The sequence below is a fragment of the Emydura macquarii genome, unplaced genomic scaffold (genome assembly GCF_026122565.2).
Source record: "Emydura macquarii macquarii isolate MOO-44397 ecotype Brisbane River unplaced genomic scaffold, CSIRO-AGI_Emac_v2 contig_383, whole genome shotgun sequence".
NCBI classification, from domain to species: Eukaryota; Metazoa; Chordata; order Testudines; family Chelidae; genus Emydura; species Emydura macquarii.
The window spans coordinates 9,049,712-9,073,019 of record NW_027130520.1 but is presented as its reverse complement, the minus strand read 5'-3'; the positions used below and the strand labels follow the sequence as shown (position 1 = coordinate 9,073,019).

The following is a 23,308-nucleotide window of genomic DNA, read 5'->3' as shown; positions in this document are numbered from 1 at the left end:
CTATCAGGTTTGTACTTTATAGCTTCATTCCTATAAGCATATATATCCTATATTCTCAACCAATCTGAAGTCAAAATAGAAGAAACACTGGTGCTCAGATTAAAATAGAAGTGGAAAAGGCAGTTGAAGGTAGTCTGAAGCACAGACCTCAAGGAAGTTATATTCTGTGGCCATATACATCAAAGCATCAACAAAAACAAACTATAATTTATTACTTAAGTAGTGCCATAGAAACACATGCCATTTTTAAAAACTAGTAAAGAGTCTCTTGCACAAAGACATAATGAACATGAATAATTTCTGATTGATTAAATGGGCATTTCTAGAGAATGCAGGAAAAAAGGAAGGCTGGTATATGGTATATAGAAGGTTGGTCATGTACATGTGGCTTTTATTGGGGCTGTCTGGAAGTCAGAAGAACCAGAAAGCATACAGCTGAGCACTGATAAGCAGATGATAAGACAAGCCTGCTAGACAAATGATCAGCGATTGAACAAAGCTCTTTATATGAGTGTGGTAAAGAAGAAATTGACTGGAAAGTTCTATGGGTGAGAGATAGCACCAACTGGTGGCATATGATTGACCAATGAGGGGTTTTGCAGGCTATCATCCACTAGCTCATAGGGCCAAATAAGCTATGAACCATGTTGGGAACATAAGATACAAGAGTGAGAATTCTGTGCAGACATTATCTTGGACAGTTGAGAAGTTACAGCAGATATTCTCATAAAATATTTTTATATTATTTTTTATATTATTTATATTATGTGCATCTATAAGAAAGACATAGAATAAACCTTCTTCCCCATTAAATCCAATCTTTTGGCTTCTTTAGTCATATAATTTATATCTGTCTTGTCTCACTAGCAGCAGTTGCCACAAACAAATCAGGAGCAGGGTGTGAGTAGAAACATTCAAATCCTTGCATAGGGACAGTATCGCTTGTTGGTGTGCTTGGGAGTGGGTGGCAAGGACGCTGGCACGTGCCATGGGGACTTTGCAGGCTCCAAGAAAGCATAATTTATAGGAAGGACTACCCTCCCTGGCGCTGAAGGTTGCAGGACTTCCACTAATTTATGGACGTTCTCTTGGACTAATTCAGCTTGAATACCCAGGACTGCAGCCATCCTCCTTAAAAGGTCCTGGTAAGATTTAAAGTCTTCCAGGACAGGGGAGGCTGAGTCTGGGACAGTAGAATCATCTGGTGAAGTTGATGATAAAGGTGGTGGAGCCACAACCTCCTCCTGAGTTAAAGTGTGCTTCTGTTGCTGTATCATAGATTTAATAGGAGCCATACTGATCTGTGTCTCCCATCTAGATGGGGCATGAGGAGAAAAAGCTGGAGAATTTGCGGATCTCTGCCAAGAATGAGCAATTGACTGGGATCATGGAGACCATGGGACACCCCATAGATTTCAGGGGGGCCATTTTAGAAAAGAGTATGGAACCAGAGGCCAATAGATGCTGGCCCACTCCCAGACTTCCCCACACAATGACATCACTACTGAGATCAGTCCTCCACTGAAGGTCTAGAAAACTTCTGAGATCAGTCCCAGGGAGGAGATGTAGAGGAAGAAGCTGATCCCAAACTCGAGAATGAGGAGCCCCCCAAATGGTTTGTAGGTAATGGAGGGGCCAAACCTGCTGGAGTTACCACACGCCCCAATCAATTCACCGTCCAGTACTGGATTGACTTCACAGATGGTACAGCAGATTGTCAGTATGGGCTGGAGACCTGAAGCCACACTAACATTTAGTGCCAGCATCAGTGGAAGGGCTGAAGGTGGTATCAGGACTGAGGTCAGTAATAGAGCAAAGATCAATCCTGTTGGCTCAGAGGTCTGGATTAATATGACCCTGAGTGCCAAAACTGGAGTTGGTACAGAGGAAGAATGTCTTGGTAGCAATGACAGGATATGTATCACTTCTTTAGCAGGCCTACTAACTGATACAGAAGAAGGCACAAGGTCAAATAGCAAGCAACAAATCCAGATTGTGCCAGTACCGGTGAGAGTACCCCTGCGGAACAGGACTCCTGAAACATTGAGAGTTGGTGATGAAAAGGCAGAGTAAATCAGTTGCTGTCTGATAAGCCAGCCAGGTCGAGACTGGCAGTGCCAAAATCAATGTTGGTACCGGACTCACCTGTCAGACAGTGCTGGAGTAAACAGTATAGTGCCACTCTGATCCTGCCTTGATACTGACGTGCATCCCTGCTTTATCTTGGGCATATGGAGAGCCATGGTGATGTCCCCCATTCTTCCTAGAATTGGATGAAGAGTCTCTCTGAACCCTGGAATAGCTCCATTTAGTCTTCTGAAGTCTTTTCTTAGGGGCACCAGAGAAAGGAGAATGGTTCCTTTATCTCCAGGAAGAAGAGTCTGAAAGCAGTGGCATGTCAGAAGTCCTCACTGGCTCTGAAGGGTGATGGGTGGCTGTTCCACAGAAGGCCCCAGGCCGAAATCTGGCCTCATGGCTTATTCCATGCAGTGTTTTTTTAAATGCAGGTCCTGGGCATTCTGTGTCCTCTTCTTAAAGGAGTGACGAAAGGAGAAAGGAGCACTTTTCCTTAATGTGTCCCCCTCCTAAACACAATAAACACTGAGTGACAGATTCATTATTCAGAATAGCTACCCCCACAATGGGCAGTGTTTGAAACCGAATGAGGGAATAACTATTTACAAATGGTGACAGAGATCTCTGTGTTCTCAAAACCTGTGAGGTAAAATCCACATGGAATCCTTTCACTCAGACCATGTGCGGTGAGAAGGAACTGAGGGTGGCGTCGCTGTTATATAGCCATGGGATGGGCTATGAGGGCCAGAAAGTGCACATGCTATCCCTACAGATACTGCTGAGCAAAATTCTCTGGCTTCATGAGCTGGACCCTTGCACACCTGAGTGGAATACACATCTGCAACCACTCAAAGAAGAATAGATCGATCTGGAATGTTCTATATTAAAATATAAGTAGATTTTGTAATGCTTCTTAATAAAATTCCTTTATAATAATTTTAAAAGCAACCACTTCAAACACATCACTTCATTCAATTTAGTATCAGTACAAGTAACTGTAACAGATATTGGATAGTGTTTTAGAGCTGGATTAATATGCCCAATGCCTTGTTGCCAGAAAATAATTTTAGCAAATTTGTTATTAATTCACTCAGAGGAATACTTATTGCTTTTGTAAACCCCTAATCATTAGCAAAATTGTGATACTTTACATAGTAGCAACACCTGTTACATTTTATATTAATGTAAGTTAATTGCAAAGTAGTCCTTCAGTTATGCATTAATTAATGCATCTATCTGCCATTATTTCCTTTAAAAAAAATTCCTGTGTCTACAAGTCAGCAAAACATGGCATGCAAACTTGTATGCCATGTCATACTGGAAAGTAACATAGCCAGCTTCAATTTTACATAGTTGGCTTTCTGTCAGCATTTGTAGCAGTTAAAATTATTATTCTATTAAAATGGATATTCTATATGGTGCAAAAACACAGAACATTAAAATGTGTTTGAATTTTAATGTGGAGATACAGGGGCTTAGAGATTAGTTAATAACTGGACTGGTAATATATTTGGAGATGGATGAAGATATATAGATACCATTTAGCTGCAACTAAAACATTTATTTGTTTGAAAACATTTCTTTTTTTTAAATATCCTCTATTTTGTGGGTGTTCATGACATCACTGAAATCTGATTTCCATGTAACTTTGGTTTTAAAGTGAAGGAATTCAAATCATTAATTTATTTTTAAAAATCCATATCTTCACTGTATATTAGTGCATTCTCATACTGTATAATAGGGTACAAGAGTCTAAAAGGGGGTTAAAAATGAGGAATGAAATAATAATCTATCAAAGTAATATGGAACACTGATTCTTAAATGAAAAAATTATTTGCTAAACAATTTAAACTGGCTCCACACATCTTTAGTTTGTGTGATTGGCACTTGTATGTCAGATAACTCAAGATCACTTTCTTCTACACAGCATTATATGGGTAACCGTTATGAGAGAATGAACTATTCCTTACAAATACATTTACTATATCAAGCACACAAACACCTGCTCCCAACATCAGACATCCGACACAACTTTTTCTGGTTCTCTATGTTTCCTCCCCTGAACCCTCTCCTTTTTTTTCTTAAATAATATTTATAGCGTTTTTGTGGCCATTGTAAGACAATTCCCCTCTATATCCTTGGATGAATTTTTCTACGATTCTCTTAGAATATCACAACATGTTAATGGTGTGAAAGAATATGTTTCATGCTCACATATTTTATGACTCAAAGATGTCTCTTAAATGTCTCAGAAAATGTATACAACAAACAAGAGAGACAGAAATATCTAATACAGATTTAACAATACTGGCTTCCCTTAAATTAAATGTCTGCACAAAAGTTTATATAAAGATTATTCCTTTACACTACATTTTAACACAAGTCTTACTTTATTTAAGATAGTGAAGACATATAAAAATAAGACATTCATTTTTAATTTGAGATAACTGTATTATTATCTAGCATTTGTTTTGTGTTGAAGTCTTCTTTCAGACTTCACTACAATAGTAATCCTTAGTGCACCTTCTGCATCTAGAATTCTAAGTCTTGGTAAGGGAAAGATGTGATTTAAATTAAGTCCTTTAGCATATCAAAATTCAATGTGTGCCATTTGTCTTGTTATCTTAGGGTGAAATCTTGGCCTAACTGAAGTCAATAGTGAAACTCCCATTGATTTCAAAGAGGCCAGGATTTCATCCCAAAATTATAGCATCAGAAGATGTAGAGGCAGCAGCATTTGAAGCACTGTAAGTGACAATGTTGTAAATATTACTGAGTAAACTGTTTACAAACTGCAATAGAACCTACTTAAAGTGAACTCCAGCATAGTGAAAGTCTGCTGATAATGGAGTAATTGAATAGGATGTACATTTTTAATTGATTCAATCATCTTTCTTTATGCTTATAGTTTCATTCCACTATTAGTTGGTTCCACTGGCATTTGTTGCAATTAACATCTACCAGGTAAAATACCTGTACATGTAGGAAATATGTGTCTTTTACTGCTCCCCTTGAACCTGCAGAGGGATAAGTTAGGAAGCCTCTGGCTCCTCTGCTGACTTCAATCCTGGGGGCAGTTACAGTAGCATGAGGAATCCCATCCCCCTGCTTTGCTGGATGGTTTGATAGGGGGCTTGGAGTTTCAAAAGTGGGCAGTGTATAATTAGATTAAGCATAATGGTGGGAGCAGCAGCCATCAGAGGGGCTCCTACAAAGTCCTAACTGTACTTCAAAGATGCTCTCCCTGACAGAACTGTCCATGGAAGAAGGAGGTGTGAACATTGCCTGCCTAATTTCTCTGGGGGGAATGATGCAGCTGCATTGCACCATTGTCCAGAAGGCACAACAGTCAATCCTCTATGCCAACAGAAGTGACATTTCTAAAAAGTGTTATTTTCAGCCTGTCAATTTAAAAGTATTCTAATTGTTTTCAATTATAAGAAATAATTCTAGTATACATTGAAAATAGAAAGGGAGAGGGAGAAACAGGAAAGAAAAGAAGAAAAAAATATCCAAAACTATAAGGACACTAAAAATAAGGCTTAAAAGGCATCCCAAAACAACAGAGAGAACATAGGCCCTGATCCAGAAAAGCACCAAATCTCAAATCCTGCATATATTTACACGTGTTTAATATTAACCAGCTGAACAATCTCAGTAAAGTAACTGATTTCAGTGGTATTGCTCACATGCTTAAAGTAAAGTAAAGCATGTGCATAAGTGTTTTCAGGAGTCAGGCCTCAGTGTTGTGGGCTGGGTGAAAACATTGTTTAAGTTGGTGAGTGTACCCTTCATTCAGGGTAAATGTAAGAAAAAATAGGGGTCTCAAACAAAAACTGTGGGATATGTCTCTACCCAGAACAAAGGTACATGTGAGTCTGCTCAAGAATTAGCAATTTGTGTGAAGAGAGTTTTTTGCAGAGTATTGTTTGATGTGTGGGCGTGCATGTGTGTGAGAGAGAGAAGGGGAGAAACACTAGTGAAGCAGACATAAGGCAGCAAGGAACCTCCAGACACAGATGGAACAAGCATGGCCCTGAAAAAAGCCTAGAGAGAACTTTTGGACTGAGGGACTTGGAGTTGTTAGCAAAGAAACTATCTCCTGTTGTTTGATTTCTCCTATGTCCAAGGACACAGGTCTTCTGTACATTATTTGTAAATAAGTATGATTGAATCAAAGATGCCTGACTCCATCATCAGTTTCATTGACTTGCTGCTCAGGTGAAAAAGGGTATATGAGTATTTCCAATAATAACTTGCATAAGTACTTTGCTAAATGAGGGCCCTACTTGTTTCATTCCTACCTATTTTTAAATTCTCTATGAATTGCTGGTATGCTATGGGCATATTATTCTCAAGAATAATTCTCTTAATTCTCTTATTCTCTTAAAAGTAGCTGTGACAACATTTGATCCATTTTAATATACAATTGTTATTAAATAATTAGCCTAGATAAATAAATAGGAATTGATGGCACTCACTGCTTGACTACACACAGAATTTTTCCTGATCAACTCCATATGTGGATGCTATTATTCCAGAACAATGGTGCCTAGTTCCTGTTTAGCTTAAGCCACTTTGGGTAAGTCAACACTTCAATTAAAAATCCATGGCTGGCCTGCGCCAGCTGACTTGGGCTCATGGGGCTCAGGCTAATGGGCTGTTTAGTTATAGGGTAGACATTTGGGCTCAGGCTGGGGCACTGGCTCTAGGACCTCGAGAGGTGGGAGAATCTCAGAACTCCAGCTGTAGCCCAAGCCCAAATATCTGTGCAGCAATTACACAGCCCTGCAGGCCAAGCCCTGCAGCCCAAGTCAATTGGCACGTGCCAGCGGAAGATGTCTAATTGCAGCATAGGCATACCCTTTGAAAGGCACTCTTGGTCGTGGATAATCTGCATTAACTTTCAAGACCAGGCATGAAAAGGGAGAAAATAAGAGGGTGTCTGCAACACCATGATTTTACTTTTCTTCACTGTTTGGTTTCATTAACTAAAATTCATTTTAAAATACAGCAAGGATCAGATTAAAGCATATTTTTACAAAAAAATACTTAGGGTCCAAATGCGTGAGGTGGTGAATATTTCCGGTAATGTCCTGACTGTCCTCAACTCTCACTGAAACAAACTTCAGTGGTAGTTGAGGGTAATCAGCACCTTGCAGGATTGGTTCCTGAAACATCAATAAATTAAGTTTTAAAATGAGAAAATATTGCTAGCTACCATTATTTTTATATTTTATTAGAAAGTTCCTCCACATATGCACACCGTCATCCTACAATATGATCATATTTGCTGTGACTCTTGTAATTATTTATTCTGTAGTGCTCTGTAATCTAATTTGTACTCCCAAATGAATCATGATGCAATTTAAAGCGAATCATGTTTTTAATTTGTCTTTCAGGGGCACATGCAAAAATAACTGCTAGCTATATAATTTCATGGAAGTTACTTCATTAATATTGATTATCACCGGTGGAATGTCAAATTGATTACGAGCACATGAGTACTATATCAACTTTTACAGAAGTGTTTGGTTACAACAGATGTGTGTGTATGTGTGCACACATGTGCATATAGCCTTAGAAGGCGGAGCCTTAGAATAATAGAAGATTAGAGTTGGAAGGGACCACAGCAGGTTATCTAGTCCAACCCCTGCTCAAAGCAGGGACAACCCCAACTAAATCATCCCAGCCAGGACTTTGTCAAGCCTCATCTTAAAAGCCTCTAAGGATGGAGATTCAACCACCTCTCGAGGTAACCAATTCCAGTGCTTCACCACCCTTCTAGTGGTGAAAAAGATTTTCCTAATCCAACCTAGACCTCCCCCACTGCAATTTGAGACCATTGCTCCTTGTTCTGTCATCTACCACCACTAAGAACAGCCTAGCTCCATCCTCTTTGGATCCCCCATTCAGGTAGTTGAAGGCCGCTATCAAATCCCTCCTCACTCTTCTCTTCTGCAGACTAAATAAGCCAAGTTCCCTCAGCCTCTTTGCATAAGTCATGTGTCCCAACCACCTAATCATTTTCATTGCCCTCTGCTGGACTCTCTCCAATTTGTCCACATCTTTTCTGTAGTGGGGGACCCAAAACTGGACACAGTACTAAAATGTGACCTCACCAGTGCCAGACAGAGGGGAATAATCCCTTCTCTTGATCTGCTGATAGGGGGACCCAAAACTGGACACAGTACTAAAATGTGACCTCACCAGTGCCAGACAGAGGGGAATAATCCCTTCTCTTGATCTGCTGATAGTGCTCCTACTAATGCAGCCCAATATGCCATTAACCTTGCTGGTAACAAGGGTACACTTGTGTGAAGTTCAGATCAATATCTCTAGCATAAACCAGAAAACACCAGTTGCAGAGCCTATATGAATCTTTAAATATAGGTACAATATGTTTTGTTGCTTGCTTGTCTATAGGAGAAAATTAGCTTTCAACCATTTAAAAAAAAATATCAGTTATATTATACTTCTGCATATCAAAGACACCATAATTCACTTGTTTCAGGTTGTTATGCTAAATGTCATTCCTTGATTTAACATCTGTACTTTCTGAAGTTTCCAGTATTGTCTTTATATAGTATTTAATTTTTAACATTTCACTGTGTTTGGGCTTAGAACAAGTACTAACTAAAAGCAATAATATAATCAACTTGCCAAAATATTTAACATACTAAAATTTCATACATCAGCATGTCATGGAAATTCAAATCCATATTTGGACATCCAAGTAAACACTTTTAGCCGCATGCATACTCCCGCTTACATGCTGATTTGTGCATCCAAATGCAGGCTTTGAATGTCTTATTAAAGAGTTGTGATAGACACTAATCAGAGAGATAAGGTGAGTGAGGTAATATCTTTTATTGGACCACATTCTGCTGGTGAGAGAGACAAGCTTTCAAGTTTACATAGAGTTCTTCTTCAGGTATTACCTCAAGCACCCTACCTCTCTAATATCCTGGCACCAACACAACTACAACAACCCACACATTCTAATCAAGCATAACTAAACTTTAAATGTAAGTACATTAGATGTTTTACATATTGTCTTGAAATATAGTGTACATAGGAAAGAATGAATAAATAGGAAAAAGATTCATAAATGATTTTTAGTGATGACGAACTACTGATGATCAAAGTTTTGCAAACAATGTGAGTTTCTCTTTCAAAGATAAATTGTATGCAATTGGCTGTTTTGTTGAAAGGTCAACCGAACAATCACCACTAACACAGGGAGGGTGTCTAATTTTCCATTTTAATTTTCTTATGCTTTATATAGAAAAAACAGAGAATGCTCTTGATGATTTTGGAAAGTAACAAGTTTAATAAAATATGTTTTTGTGAGTATGAGTTAAAGTGAAATTTTGTTTGTGTGTTGATTTTGTACATTTTATATTTATCATATTAAAGTATATTAAGTAATTCTAGTTAAAAGGTATTATTTGAGAATTAAAGTCAGAGAAATTCTTTTTGAAAAAAATTGCTGTGCAGACTTGAAAACAAGTAAACACAATTAAAGCTCCCTTGAGTAAAGAGATGAATCCAGCTGGCAGAGATCTTAGAACACATACTATAAACATTGATGAAAAAAGTGTGAATGTTTATAAAATGAACATTATGACAGTTTTATGATAAAGATGGTCAAAAAGCTAAGCAATGACATCTGTGAATGATGAAAGGACTGTAATGCACCTTTGCATTGTTTTTGCATTAAGAGGAAAAGTATAGTTGGTGCTCAAGCCTTGTCAACATACACACACACAAGAAATAATGTAAAAAAGATTACTGAGCTAATGCCTTCAAGATAATAACATCTAAAGCAAGTAAAAATCAATGAAATACAAAAAAAAAACATTAAAAAGAAGACCCCAAAATGTTATTGGTTTGGCATAAAGATGACAACGACAGGAGGAGGGATAGAAAGAACTCTTGGCTACAGAATCTGCAGTTAACACAACCTGCAGTTAAATTTCTCTGTGGAACTACCTATTGAGGTAACCAATCTCCAGGGAGAACTCATCAAGGACAAACTATTAAAGAAATAAGCAAGAGCTCTCTTGAAGAAGCTTCGTTAACCATGAAGATGAGTTGACAGTTAGTGGATGACACAATAAGCTTGCTGAAACATCACAAAGAGAGTGAGTTGATTTTTTTCTGCCTCTCTCAATAACGGTTAGACACATGAATCTGGAAACCCAGTTATTTCTGACTTAGAGACAAGAAAAGGTATTGATTACAGTTGATAAGTTACTCCAGCCATAGACCGATTTCTAAAACAATTTTGATGGGACTTGTAAATTAGTCTTTAGTATATTGATACTTAAGTAATTTCCCTTGCTGGACTCTCTAAGTCTTTTACTTCACAAAGGCAAAACACATAAAAAGGATGGCCCTCTTATGAAACAAATAAAGCATATTTTGAATCAGAAGTTTAGCATAATTATATACCCATGAATTATGTGTTGTTAAAATAATGCAGATAAGATTTATTCAGTAACTGATAAGTACTAACCAAGAATTTCTAGGCAATAAATATTAACTGTAGTATCCAATAAGTGTTGAGTAATAATTAAATAAATATTAATCATCACACCAACATATACTGTGTTAATAACTGTATTTTGAGAGTTATGAATGACATTTAAAAGTCACTCGTGTTTCATATGAAGAATATGAGATGAAACTCACCCCAGTGTAAAAGGTCAGCACATGGCCTCTGCACCAGTTACATTTCACTTGAGATCTATTTGAGGGGGCTTCAGCGGGATTTAGATAGTACATAGGCCTTGGACTGGCCCTCTACTCAGAGGTAAGTTACCTCCATCGAGACCAATCTAAGAATTCACATAGAACAGTGTTAGACTATGGACATTGACCCTAGGAATTAGGGGAATGTTTATTTTGGTAGTTATTGGGCTTTCCAAGGGATACGGGCTCTCACTCAGGGATAAGCCAGAAATCTAGTTTGAAATCTTGACCCCACTGAATTCAGTGGCAAACTCCCATTGACATCAATGGGGCCAATATTACACCCATTCTGTATATTTATATTTTGTTTTAAAATAACTTTCAAAGCGCACTTGGTTTCAAGCAGTGACCAAAGCATTCTATTGTTTTAGATCTACTTTAAACAGTAATTCCCCTACAGAACCCATATATGAAAACTCAGACCTCATTGTCAGCAATTTAAAATGCCTAAGATAACTGAAAACCAAATTCTGCTTGAAAACAAGCCTTTTGCTTCAATTACAGAGAAGGATGTGATGTCAGATAGAAAGAAAGCCAATTTTTTGAACAAAAAGACTACATAGGTGCTTCAAAAAGTGAGGTAAAGAGAAAAAGGTGGATTTCATTTTCTTTTGGAAAAATAGTTTTGTGAGTTACAGAATAGTTTTACCTGTTCTTACTTTTTCTAATCTAGGTACTTCTGAACACTTGCTGAGGAATACCTCATTTATATTCTCATTTTGCTCTTCAAGCATCTCATTACATTTTACACAGTGAGAAATACTTAGTGTAGAATCACTGATAAATACTGCTGTCTTCTCACAACTGGACTACTGCAGTCCTTTACTTCCAGGTGTTCCTGAATATAAAGTGTCCAGAACACGGGTGTTCAAAATATATCTTCTCTTTCATTGGCACCCCATAAAATTCTCTAGTATTGATTATAGAGTTTAAAACATTTATAAGCCACTTGATAGTTGAAACTCATCTTTTGTCACTAAATGCTCCTGCTTCTTGATTCTGACTTCCATAAGCAGGTTACTCACTTAGTCCAAAATACAACCTACTGTAAAATACCATAGGAAGAATGGTCTTTAGCAACCATGTCCCACAATTTTTTGAACTTACTTAATATTTCTAATTGCAATAGCAGTCAGATTTGGCATTTAAAATAGGACTAATGAAAGATGTCTTAGCTTTTCAATTCCTTTTAATATAAGGGTAATTTAAAGAGTGTCTTATTATAAAGCACTCTGGAATTCTTTTAGGGAAAACAGAATGTAAATAATTGTATTGATGTTAGCCAATAAAAACATTATGCAGATATGGAGAGAGAAACCCACATAAATGGTCCATATTCCCTTTTGCAATCTGGATCCTTTGCCCCTACTCTTGTCCTACTTTGCCCTCATCTACTTTTGTGATGTCACAAAAGAGCCAGAAACTAGACAACTCTCCTCAGCTAAGAATTTTCTGCCACTGAGGAGACTTTAGCTGATGTACAGTAGGCACAGAGGGCTCCTGTACCACCCCTTCTCCTCTCTGCCATCTCTGCCCTGCATAGGAATCATTCTAGGGACAGGAGGAGCATGGCAAGATGCTGATGTGCTCTAGCTATTCTCTGATGGCAGTCATCTCCTTGAGGGCCAATATCATTTGGTGTAGTTTGGGACTGCTCTGAACTACACCAGGGCCAATATACAGCTAATCTAAGAATCAGGAAACTGCAAGTGAATTCTCTGTAGTTACTCTCACATTGCACCCAGTCTCCTGCTGAGAATCTGGCTCCATGTTTCTAGTTTCCCAAGCATGAACTCTGTATTGTATATATTGCATATGAAGGGAAACACTTTTAAAAATTTATCCAAAATCACTATAACATTTTTATTTTAATTGTTATAGCCCTCTCTAATACTAGGTAGCACAGAATAGATAAATAGGCAGAAAAAGCCATTTGAAAAGATTTCTGAAGTCCAGCAATTTTTTCTTAGCCTGATTTAGCATTATTTTCTTTGATTGTTATGAAAGATACACTTTTCTTGTTGAGGTACAGGATAAAGCAACACTTTCCTTAATGAACTGAAGAATACATATTTGTCTAAACATGACTACAGGTGCAAACCATCAGAAGAGACAGCTTTGTAAACAGCTCTCACCAGATATCTTTGAACTCCGTTATGCTCAAAAGCTAGAGAGGGCAGAAAACTAAGAAAGGATCAGCTGTAAAGGGAATTTAAGAATAATTTTTTTTACTGAGTGGGTAATTAAATGTGGATCAAATTGCCATAGGCAGCAGCAGAATCAGCGTTTATGAACATATTAAAAAGAAGATAGAAAAGCACTTCAAGGAATTATAATTTGCAAGGTTCCTGCCATTTCATTTCATTTTCAAGCAAACATGAATGGATATAATTTTGCTTAGATATGTGCGCTAAGAATTGCTTTAAGACCCTTCCATGCCAATATTTGATTTCTAGTCACAACCAGTTTAGCCATTGTCATGTGAGTAATTCACAAGGTACTGCGATTTCATATGAGCAGTAACAGGGTACCTAAATTAAAAAGGTGGGTATGTATAAAGAAATGCATCTAAAATGACATAAGGTGTATCTACAGTAGATGAAAGACCAGCTTTTATCTTGTGGATAATAATCTTGTGGATTGCACAGTAGGCCAAGAAAATCATCCATGTGGAGAATAGGAAATATAATTGTTTATTAAGCATAATTATGGAAACATGATGAGACAAAGGTTTCTAAAGGTTTCTGAGGAATTTGGGTTGCATGTATAATACTTTGAATAAGCAAGGATTGCTATGGAAAAGATCAAGACAAATACTTGACAGATGTTAGCAAACTTATTTGAGGTGATACAGTATTTATATGACAAATGGAACAAAGAGCAAAGTGAGCTGTCATGTTAAATAAAACCTGCTGTTAACTAAAAACCAAGAACACAAAATGAAAGAATTGGGATAAAGAGGAAAAGAAGAAAAAACTGGAGAGGCAACACTTGATGAAATGATGGCAAATATTTAAATCAAGATGACATTGTGATGAGTTTGTAAGCTGAGTACAACAACCTCAACTGAGAGATGTATGTGGATGCTGAAACAAGACAACAAGGAAAACAAGGAATACATTTTTTTAAAAGTACACAGAGTGATAGCAGTACTGAAAAGAAAGGCAATAAAATAGATTTTTCAAGGCCACAGGAATCTTATACCTTCCCCACCCCCCATAACCAGCCCCAATTATAATGCAACCAAGTCAACAGAAAACCAAAACTAAAAAACACCAAAAGAAATGTGCCAAGGCATATTGCAAACTCTATTAAGAGAAGGAAATTCATCCACAGAATTGTGCAGACTCTCTAATTATACAGGCATAGATCAAAACAGAAGTTAAATAAAGAAATTTCTTTACTGTATCACCAGGGGTGCTAGAACAATTTTTATACTGGAGCTGCTGAGAGCCATTGAACCAACCTATAAACCCTGTCTACGATAGAAACCACGTCAAACCACGAGGGTGCGGCAGCAACGCTAGTTCCTGCACCTATGTGTATAACAGTGTTTAATTTAGAGGAGATTCTGCTGACTGTATAAATCGTCTTAATACAATCTATGAAGATATTTAGGTCTTGGATAATGGACTGATAATGCTAATCAATTCTTAATCCAGCATCTTAAAAAGGAGATTCATACAAATGAAAGAAATTAAGAACAATCTCATTAATCTTGTATGAAATATGATCACTCAACATACTGTCTGCTACACTATGTTAGGAAACAGTGGATGTCATAAGTGGCTGATAAGAACAAATTCAGATGAAGTAGATGAATGGTGATTATCAGCTTTATTTAAGAATCAACATTCAAAAAGAACAATATGGATAGTTTAGCATTTTGAAAGATTTAACTTGTTTTTAAATAATGTACAAAGGTAGGGGAAAAAATACAAATGCTATCCACTCACCTAGGAAAAAGGGAGTTGCACTCATTTATGTGAGATAAAAATATGGTCCCAACTTTGCCACACAAACTTTAAATACTACAAAATGGATTGGTACTATGCTGAAGGATTTCAAAATCAAAATATGCACTTTTCATCACATACAGTAAGCAGTAATGGTACTCTTCTGAACTAACACACAAGGATTAAGAATACAAGTGAAATAAAGGAGACTTTGGTCTTTCTTGTAAACTGAAATTCTTGTGGTGTGTGAGGCCACTAGTTCGGACTGGGCTTAATGTTTAAATGTAAGTAATTCTAGCATCTATTTAGCTAGATTTTTCACACCCAGCTCTCCTTTGTTCCATTTTTCAGCCCTTATCAATAACTTATTTAGCACCCTCCATTACTACTGTAATTGAACTGAAAAAATCACAGCCTGGATAAAAGTAACGGTATGCTCAAACCACAAATTACAAAGTAAGAATAAAGGGCTGTATTCTCCAGTCTGCTTTTATGTGGCAAACAATGGACTTAAACTGTCCAGAGATGTCCAGTGGAAAATTTCCCTTTGTGTAGCTGAAAGCTCATGGAAGTGGCTTCTCTGCTTCTTGCACCAGCTGCCCCTCCGACTCTTGGTGAATGGAGAGGGAGGAGACTGTCCTGGCCTGGGTACGGAAACTCTAACTTGCCCTGGAGCCAGGTAGATGGGGTCAGGGAGTTACAGCTGGCTTCCCTTGCCCCCTACACCATAACTGTATGCAAACTGAGCTTAGACACAGTTAAACACCTGGTCCAAAATCTCCTTTTCTGTGATGAAGGCCACAGATTTGGACAGGTGTATGCATAGCAATAAACCTAACCAACATCAGGAGGGACTAACTAGAGATACTACTAAGGTCATGCTGCTCTGCACTATGGGTCCCAAAACTCTCAGGGTCAAATTTTCAAAGTTTAGGAGCCTTAAGAAGCAGATGGGCACCTTGTATGATATTCAAAAATAACTAAGCAGGTGAGGTGTCTAACTCCCATTTTTAGGCACTTACATGCCTTTGAAAATCTAGCTCTTAGTCTAGCAGCTATATCTGTAGGCACACAAACATCTCCTCTGAAATGAAGCGTGAAAGCATGAACTGATTACCAACTTGCTGACTGGCCAATCTTATCTACAAAAGCATACTCTTTCTGGCCAGGAGGCACTCATCCCTCCAACTGACTTTTGACTCCTTAAGGAAAATTTATGTATAGTTACTTGATACAACAGACTAACCATTCTAGTTATGACTGAAATACATCATTCCTGCCTACCCCTTTGGCCCTTGAAGAGTACAAATAGGAAATCTGATTTCCAAAGCTCTGGAGTTCTGTGTGAACAGAATGTAACAGCTATAACTATGCCTAGTATATACCATACGGGCTCCTTTGGATATGTTAGCTGAAAGCAAAAGGAAGGGAAATTAATGGCTTGATTTCAGAGAAATCTAGAGCTAATTTCAGGAGTGAAACTAGTAACTATCTGAGGCATACCTTGTCATTATGCATGATCAGGAAAGCAGCTAGTTCCTGTATATTCCTAACTGAAGTAATGGCCACCAGAATAGAAGTAACAGCCACTTTAACAGAAAACCAAAAGAAGGAAACTGATACTACTAAGGGCTTTAAGAGATGAAAACAGCTGATGAAAAATACTGGTTTTATGGAATGAGGCTTTGCTGAAATAGTTTTCATTGTCCTCAGAAGTCTATTCATTAAAGAGTCTAAATCTCTGGTGAAAGGAAACAGCACAGGAAACGGAACAAGATTTCAATTTCATTCTCCAATCCTTTCCAACATACCAATAAAACGTATCCCAAATGTTGTGGTAAATTCTAGAGGGGGTTGTTTATCTGGACTACAGTAACCTGTCTAATGCCCCCATAGTTTCAGGGCTTTCCTTTCATAAGCCAGACATTTGCATGTAGTTTACCCAGTGCACCGTATGACTCTAGTTCATGCAAAAGTAAATCTGGGTTTCACTGGAGAAAGATCACATTTGTGAGTGAGAGCATCATCAGCCTTGAATCCCCTGACCAGGAAGGGTAGTTTGGGTTTTATTAGAATGAGTACTCCTTTGTCCATCTTGTCCTTGAAAGGATTTAGAGTCTTAATAGGAAAGGAGGAACAGCATACATCAGCAGGCCTCTCCAGTTGATTGAGAAGGTTCACATTGCCCAGGCTTGAGACTTCACATATCAATCAAAGAATCTAGGGATCTTGGTGTCTGTAGTCACAAGAGGTCCATTTCTGGGAAGACCCATTGATTGCGTACTGATAGGAGGTCTTGCAGATTCAATGCCCAGTACCCATTGGTTCAGCCAATCCACCTGCAACTTAAGAAAGCCTATCCATTGCATTGCTTTCATGGACATCAGGTGATGCTCTGCACACTGAACTAGAATATCTATATATTGATATCTATAGGATTCCTATATCAATCTTTTACCTCTGATGCCTCCTTGCTTATTGATAGAAATAACTACCATGGGTATTGTCTATTCACAATGGCTATAAGATTCAGGATGTGATTTCTGAAAGTTTGAAGGCCAAGCCTCACTGTCTTGAGTTCCAGCAGGCTGATTTGAGACACTTCTCCTGATGGGACCAAGTGTATTCACCTAACCTGGACTGGACTTCTCTACATCCTTGTAGGCTTGCATCTGATGTTGTTATTATTGCCTGAAAATCCTGCAGAAGTATCACTTTCCAATCACAACAAGGACTTCCTGACCACTGGTGAAAGTAAGATTGTGGCTGGCAGGTCACCATTCTTTGGGTTCCATTGCTCCAACAGATGATGCATGATATTAGCAGATTTTTGTGTCCCAAGTTACTAGATCTATGGATGACATTTCCAGTATGTGTTCGGCTGAATTACTCAGGTCCCTCTTGAGATGGGCTGCCAGCTTTGAGGATTCTTTCCTGAAAGCATTAACCTACCCTTGAAACCATATCAAACATAAGTTTCAGCAGCTAATAAACAATTGGCTAGGTTCTGTTACTATATTGTAAACCCCAAGTCTTTCACAGCAAGTCCATCAATTCTCAAACAGTAGTGAGAGATTCTGAGCGTTGGGGTTTTCACCTGCCAGTCACCAAGATAGATAGATGAGAATACAAAACTGCTATTGGCAAGGCATGATCATTACTGCTGAGTGCTAACATCAGGCCACATGGACTGATTTTCCCCCAAAGTTAAATAGGATATTTTTGAGGAGACTGAGTAATAAGAATATGAAAGCTCTCATCTTTAGAATCTACAAAGGCAAGAGAAACATTCCAGGCCTTACTATGGTGATCACTGAGCATACACTAGGAGTTAAGCCACTTCAGATCTAAACTAAGATGAAATCCTATTGACATCTTTGGCACAGCAAATAGGAGCAAGCAGATCACTAAGAATCACTGTCTGTCTGTTTCCAATGTTACGGCTAGAATATGCCAGAAGGACTGTGGTGCTGCTTCATCTCCTCATTGTTTTCTAGGTACAGACAGATGGGGGGGCCAGAGAGAGACCTGGATATTCACTAAATCCACAAACTATTCTAAAGAATTCACCAAATGAACCTCATGTCTTCTGAGATCTGTACCAAGTGTTGTCTGAAAAAGGAAAATAGAAGATTTCTCTTGAAAGGAGAGGAGGAAGGTTCAGGGCCCTGGCAGCCAAAGCTCTCCATGGCTTGCTTTGCAAACTCTGCCAGTTTCAATTTGTTCTTGAGAAGTATTTCATGGTGAGATATTTGGAACCTTAGCCTTTAGTGAGACTTGAAGGGAAATTAACAGCAACATGAGTGTTCTTTATGCTGGAAAGAAGAGTATGATATTTTGGTAACTGGGACAGAATTCTTCTCATTCTCTAGAGTCTACAGAGTTTGATCATTCCTAAATAGCTTCTCTCCTTTAAGGTGCCGGCTATAAGGCACTGTTTAGCTTGGAATTCTGCTTTCCATAAAATTCTTCTCCCTATAAGATTACTAGTTAGCAGAAGAGAGGAAGAAGTCACCGGATTCAAGGAGGCATCAAGAAAAGCATCAAGTCATGTTTCTCCCAGGATTCCTCAATATCCTGCGGTCTGGGAAACAGACTTAGGGCAGGGGGAATCCTACAGCCTCTTTGGCCATTGAGGGTGGGGCCTGGCAAGGAGAAGATGAAGGAACTCTTAAATAATACCTTGTGGGGTGAGGAGGAGTACCCTACAACTAACTTTCCTGTGCTTTCAAGCATACAGAAGCTTAGCGGGAGGGAAGAACAATCCTTGAAAGCTGAATTTAAATGAATTATGGTATGATTAAACTCAGATGAAACCCAGGGCTTTTAGATCACCCTCCTTGTACATAGCTTTGTGAACCTTGTCCCAGGAATCTTGACTCAAGCCTGGTGCTTGCTATGGAGGTTGGGCTGTCTGTTTGATGCCTGTCTATGGAGGCCAGGGAACCTGAATGAAATCTCCTCTGAGGACACAGATCTGGAGCCAGAAGACAAAAGAGACAAAAGGGGCTAGATATATGGAACCATATTTCAACTGCAAGCCTGACACCAAAAAATACACATCTTCAAAGGCATAACTGCCATTTGGTTGTGTCTGCTATGGAGTAGAACTTCCTCTCAGGGCTTGTCTAGACCAAGAAGATGCATCATGTTAGAAATGTTTTAATTAATATAATGTGTAGCAACTAGTGTAGACCAGGACAAGTTTCAAAATGTATTGTCTGGTTGTGGTAGGGAGGACCCTCAAGTTAACCATAACTAGAGAACACATTAGCAACTTGTCCTTGTCTACGCTAGATACTAAGTTGAATTTTATTTTCTGTTAGTTAAATATACTAGTTAATAATGGTTTCTAACATAATTCCTTTCTCCACTATAAATAAGGCCTATGGCCATAAGATAGCAATAGATATGCAGCCAATTGATGGTTTAATTGATGGATATCTTGGAGAACTCAGTTATTTATTGTGAGTTCTTGCATATTATTAGAAGAGATGGGGATGTTGAATCTTTGACAATAACATTTTTTTGTCTCAAATACTCATAAAGCACTGAAATTAAATACCCGTTAACAAAACAGACTTTTAAAAACACATGACTAAAATTCCCTTCCCCAGTCAAATGCTCAGTTTTTTGAGCCCTTGACCACTGTGTTGTCACAATTTCACCATAGAATCTTCCAGATTACATAAAACCCAAATTCTAAGGTAAAAAAGAAGCAGAACAAATAAAACTCTTTTTCATTTTTTGAACTTAAAAACATTCATTCGTTTATACATCATAAAGAAGCAAAAGAAAAAAAAGGGCTCGTTGTTTTTCCACTTTACAAGTCACCTTTGTAGTTTAATCATGCATTAAGAAAAACTAGCTCACATAACATTGCATGTTTGTTTAAAAATGTGTATTCAGTGCCAATTTATTTTTACCAGGAGAACAGCAACATTAAATTAATCATTGTAAATTATAAATAAGGAAGCTCTTTACGGAACCTAGAAGAGTGCATTTAGAAATTCATACCTGAAACTACACCAATTCCATCATCACAGTCATAATCAGAGACTTCACTGTCGCTGATTCTTTTGGACCCTACAGAAAAAAGAATGGTCACAAACCACTGTGTTATTACTGCAAGTCAGAACTGCTCAGGCAATAATACATAAACAAATGAAATGCATTTCAGACTACACAGCTAGACAAAATTATATAAATAAATACAAGGGGAATCAATACAGGATCCTTGAAACAGAAATATATACACATTATTGTAATTATTATTAATTGGTGGCACATTCACTATTTTCCTCTAAATCTATAAAGTAATATTTCAAAAAGGAAATAGTGAAATCCAGCTGCAAAACAATGAAGTTATACTATGTTTGCATATTTTTGTGCTTGTTTGCAATATAGCTAAACACATATATAAACACTTGGAAGATGAATTATAGCTATTATGTTAAATGAATGCTACATTTTCTAAAAGATAATGAATATTATTATTAGGGCTTCGCCACTTCATACGCATAGTTTGCATCCTGCAACACAAATTATAGCTGTGAAAATTCAGAGGAAAAGATGTAGATTATATAGGATATATAAATATGTTAGCCTCTGTTTGGCTTAATTTTACTTACACACACTTATCTCTTTCTTCTTTGGCATCTTCTAAATACAGAGGGGTGGATGCTCTGCCCAACCTGTTCTATTGTTGATGTTGGAATTTTAAAATCTGTATGCTAACACATGGGTGATATTCACCCATTCATAAAAGAGAATGTACTTTTTGAAATAAGGACAAGGAAATTCGTATTTTTTAGCATTCTGTAATAATACATATTAACAAATGATTACAGTGTGTCGGCTCAGCTGTTTGCAGTCATCCAATAGATCACTAGTTATGAGATTTAACCTACTTGCCACCAGTTCTTGACATGTGTGTAAGGTTTCTGATGTGTGGGAAAGGGACGATTAATCCTCCTGGAAGACGCAGATAATATAGTAGTTTTCAGGGGGTAAAAATAAGACACAGAGACTAAGAATCAATGCTAATACTCTACTCAGGGGAATGGAGATTATTCACATATCTCTTAGGGTGGATCCTAGTCCTCTCCTCCACAGTAGGGAAGAACTCAATTGTAATAGAACCATGGGGTTCAGACCAATTGGGGATTCCATGAAGAGGATGTGTCCCTCTTAAGCATAGTGTATGCCATTGTACAGTGTGGAGTTTTGGATGGGGGTGTCTGAACTGATCACAGTATTGGATTGATGATCATTCCCCAGTAGCTCAGAGCCCACAATCTACAATTCAGTCCTTCATTGCTCAAATAAAGCTATTTAACTTGGAAATGCTTCAAAATGTAATTTTTACTCTAAGTGTTATAAGAGTTAACTTGTTTTATTACTAAATTATTTCTGTAATTGCATAAGAAAGATGTTAATTGTCATTGTTTATATACTATAGCAGGTTTTTAAGCATAGTTAAGAAACTGAAAATTGTCAATACAAGGAAAGCCAGGCCTAGTCTTACTGTAATGTATAACTTTAAGACAGACAGACTATGATTAGTTTAGTAGGCTATTTAAATAATTTAAAATAGCCATGGCATGTGGTTTTTTGTTTTTCTTTTGAAGTCCAATGGGTTAGATTAACACAAAGAGAAAGAACAAGCTGGAGATTAAAAATTTACCATTAGGGAAGACCCAAAGGATCACGGTAAGAGTGAAGGAGAAGGTTCCATGCTCCCAAAGGACCTACTGTGAACAAGCTAATTAAGGAGAATACTTAAATCTATATTGGATCTGATCATTCTCTAATTGTAATGCCCCTGAGGGGACCCTCCATGAAAATCTACTCTATCCCACAGAAAAGAGAGTCAGCCACACTTATAATATTGTCTCTGCTGCTCCAAACCCAGTAGAGAGCCTTCCATATGGTACTGATACTAATGCCAAGGAGGAAGACGGACAGGAGTACATGCTTACATCCTCACTGCCACCAGTACAAAAACCAGACTACAACATATATTAACCCCAAGCTAGTCTGTGACTCAGGGACCCTTTTGTGCCAACTAACAGAGGGCACATGGGCTGCCTAGGGTTTAACAGGGATCCCCTGGGTCAGATATCTTCATAATAGTTCACTGAAGGGTGACATGTGAGGTCTATACTGAGAGCCAGTAGCCCACTGGTCTCCATAATCATTGTGAAATATGTGTATAGGTAATGTTTAAGGAGTTATAAACTGTGACAAAGCTCTTCCTCTACCTTGGTGGGTCCAGCACTTCCTTCTAGCTGTAGGTCAAGGAACTGCTTCACCCTTAGTGTTCTTCCACCCTCTAGTGGTGGGGGAGGATAATCTCTAAGATGGCTACTCCCTTCTGGCTCCTGGTCCTGTCCCTGATTTTCAGAGGCCCTTGCCTCTTCACTGGAGCTCTTACACCTCCAGTGAATGGCTGGTAGGGGGGGCCTGGTCCCACCCTCAGCTCCAGGCTCCAACCCAGTGACCCTACAAGTAGCAGCCTCATGCCATGGCTTCAGGAAAGCTGCTAGCTTCCCATGTTACTTCCCCATGCCCCTTAACTTAATGTCTGGACCCTTGACCTCTAACAGCCCCACTGGGCAAGGTAGTGCCGGACCAAATGTCCACTTCTGTCTTCCCCTTTTGGCAGGGTCTTTTCCTTCCAGCCTCCAGGCCTGGGAAAAGTCCTTTGCCTTCTTCAGGCAGAGTTTTTCCCTCCCCAAGTTTTTGTATCTACAGGGTTCTCTTCTGCCAATGTTCTGCTCCTTTTCCTAAACCCTCCTGGTTTCTGACAGTCTTGCCTGCTTACACACACTCTGGTAGCTCGCCTCACATCTCCAGCCACACCCTTTCCCTGGAGGGGAGACTTTTAACAAGTCCTGGGTGGGGCCTTGATTGGCTCCAGGTGTGTTAATTAACCTGGAGTAACCCCTGATCAGCTACCAGGGGAAAAGGAACTTGCTGACCCTGGGGCTGATGTATTGGCCTTCTAGCACTCTCTG

General features: G+C 38.4%; 1 protein-coding gene across 16 annotated transcripts in view; it reads right to left on the bottom strand.

Annotated features, from left to right (window-relative positions):
• The window catches only part of RIMS2 (regulating synaptic membrane exocytosis 2), a 738,692-nt gene that overhangs the window by 224,453 nt on the left and 490,931 nt on the right, over positions 1-23,308 (bottom strand). For all 16 annotated transcript variants that reach the window (XM_067537355.1, XM_067537367.1, XM_067537370.1 and 13 more), the window contains one exon: positions 20,307-20,375. In XM_067537355.1, the coding sequence (XP_067393456.1) occupies positions 20,307-20,375 (69 nt within the window). The remainder of the gene's footprint in view (positions 1-20,306; positions 20,376-23,308) is intronic.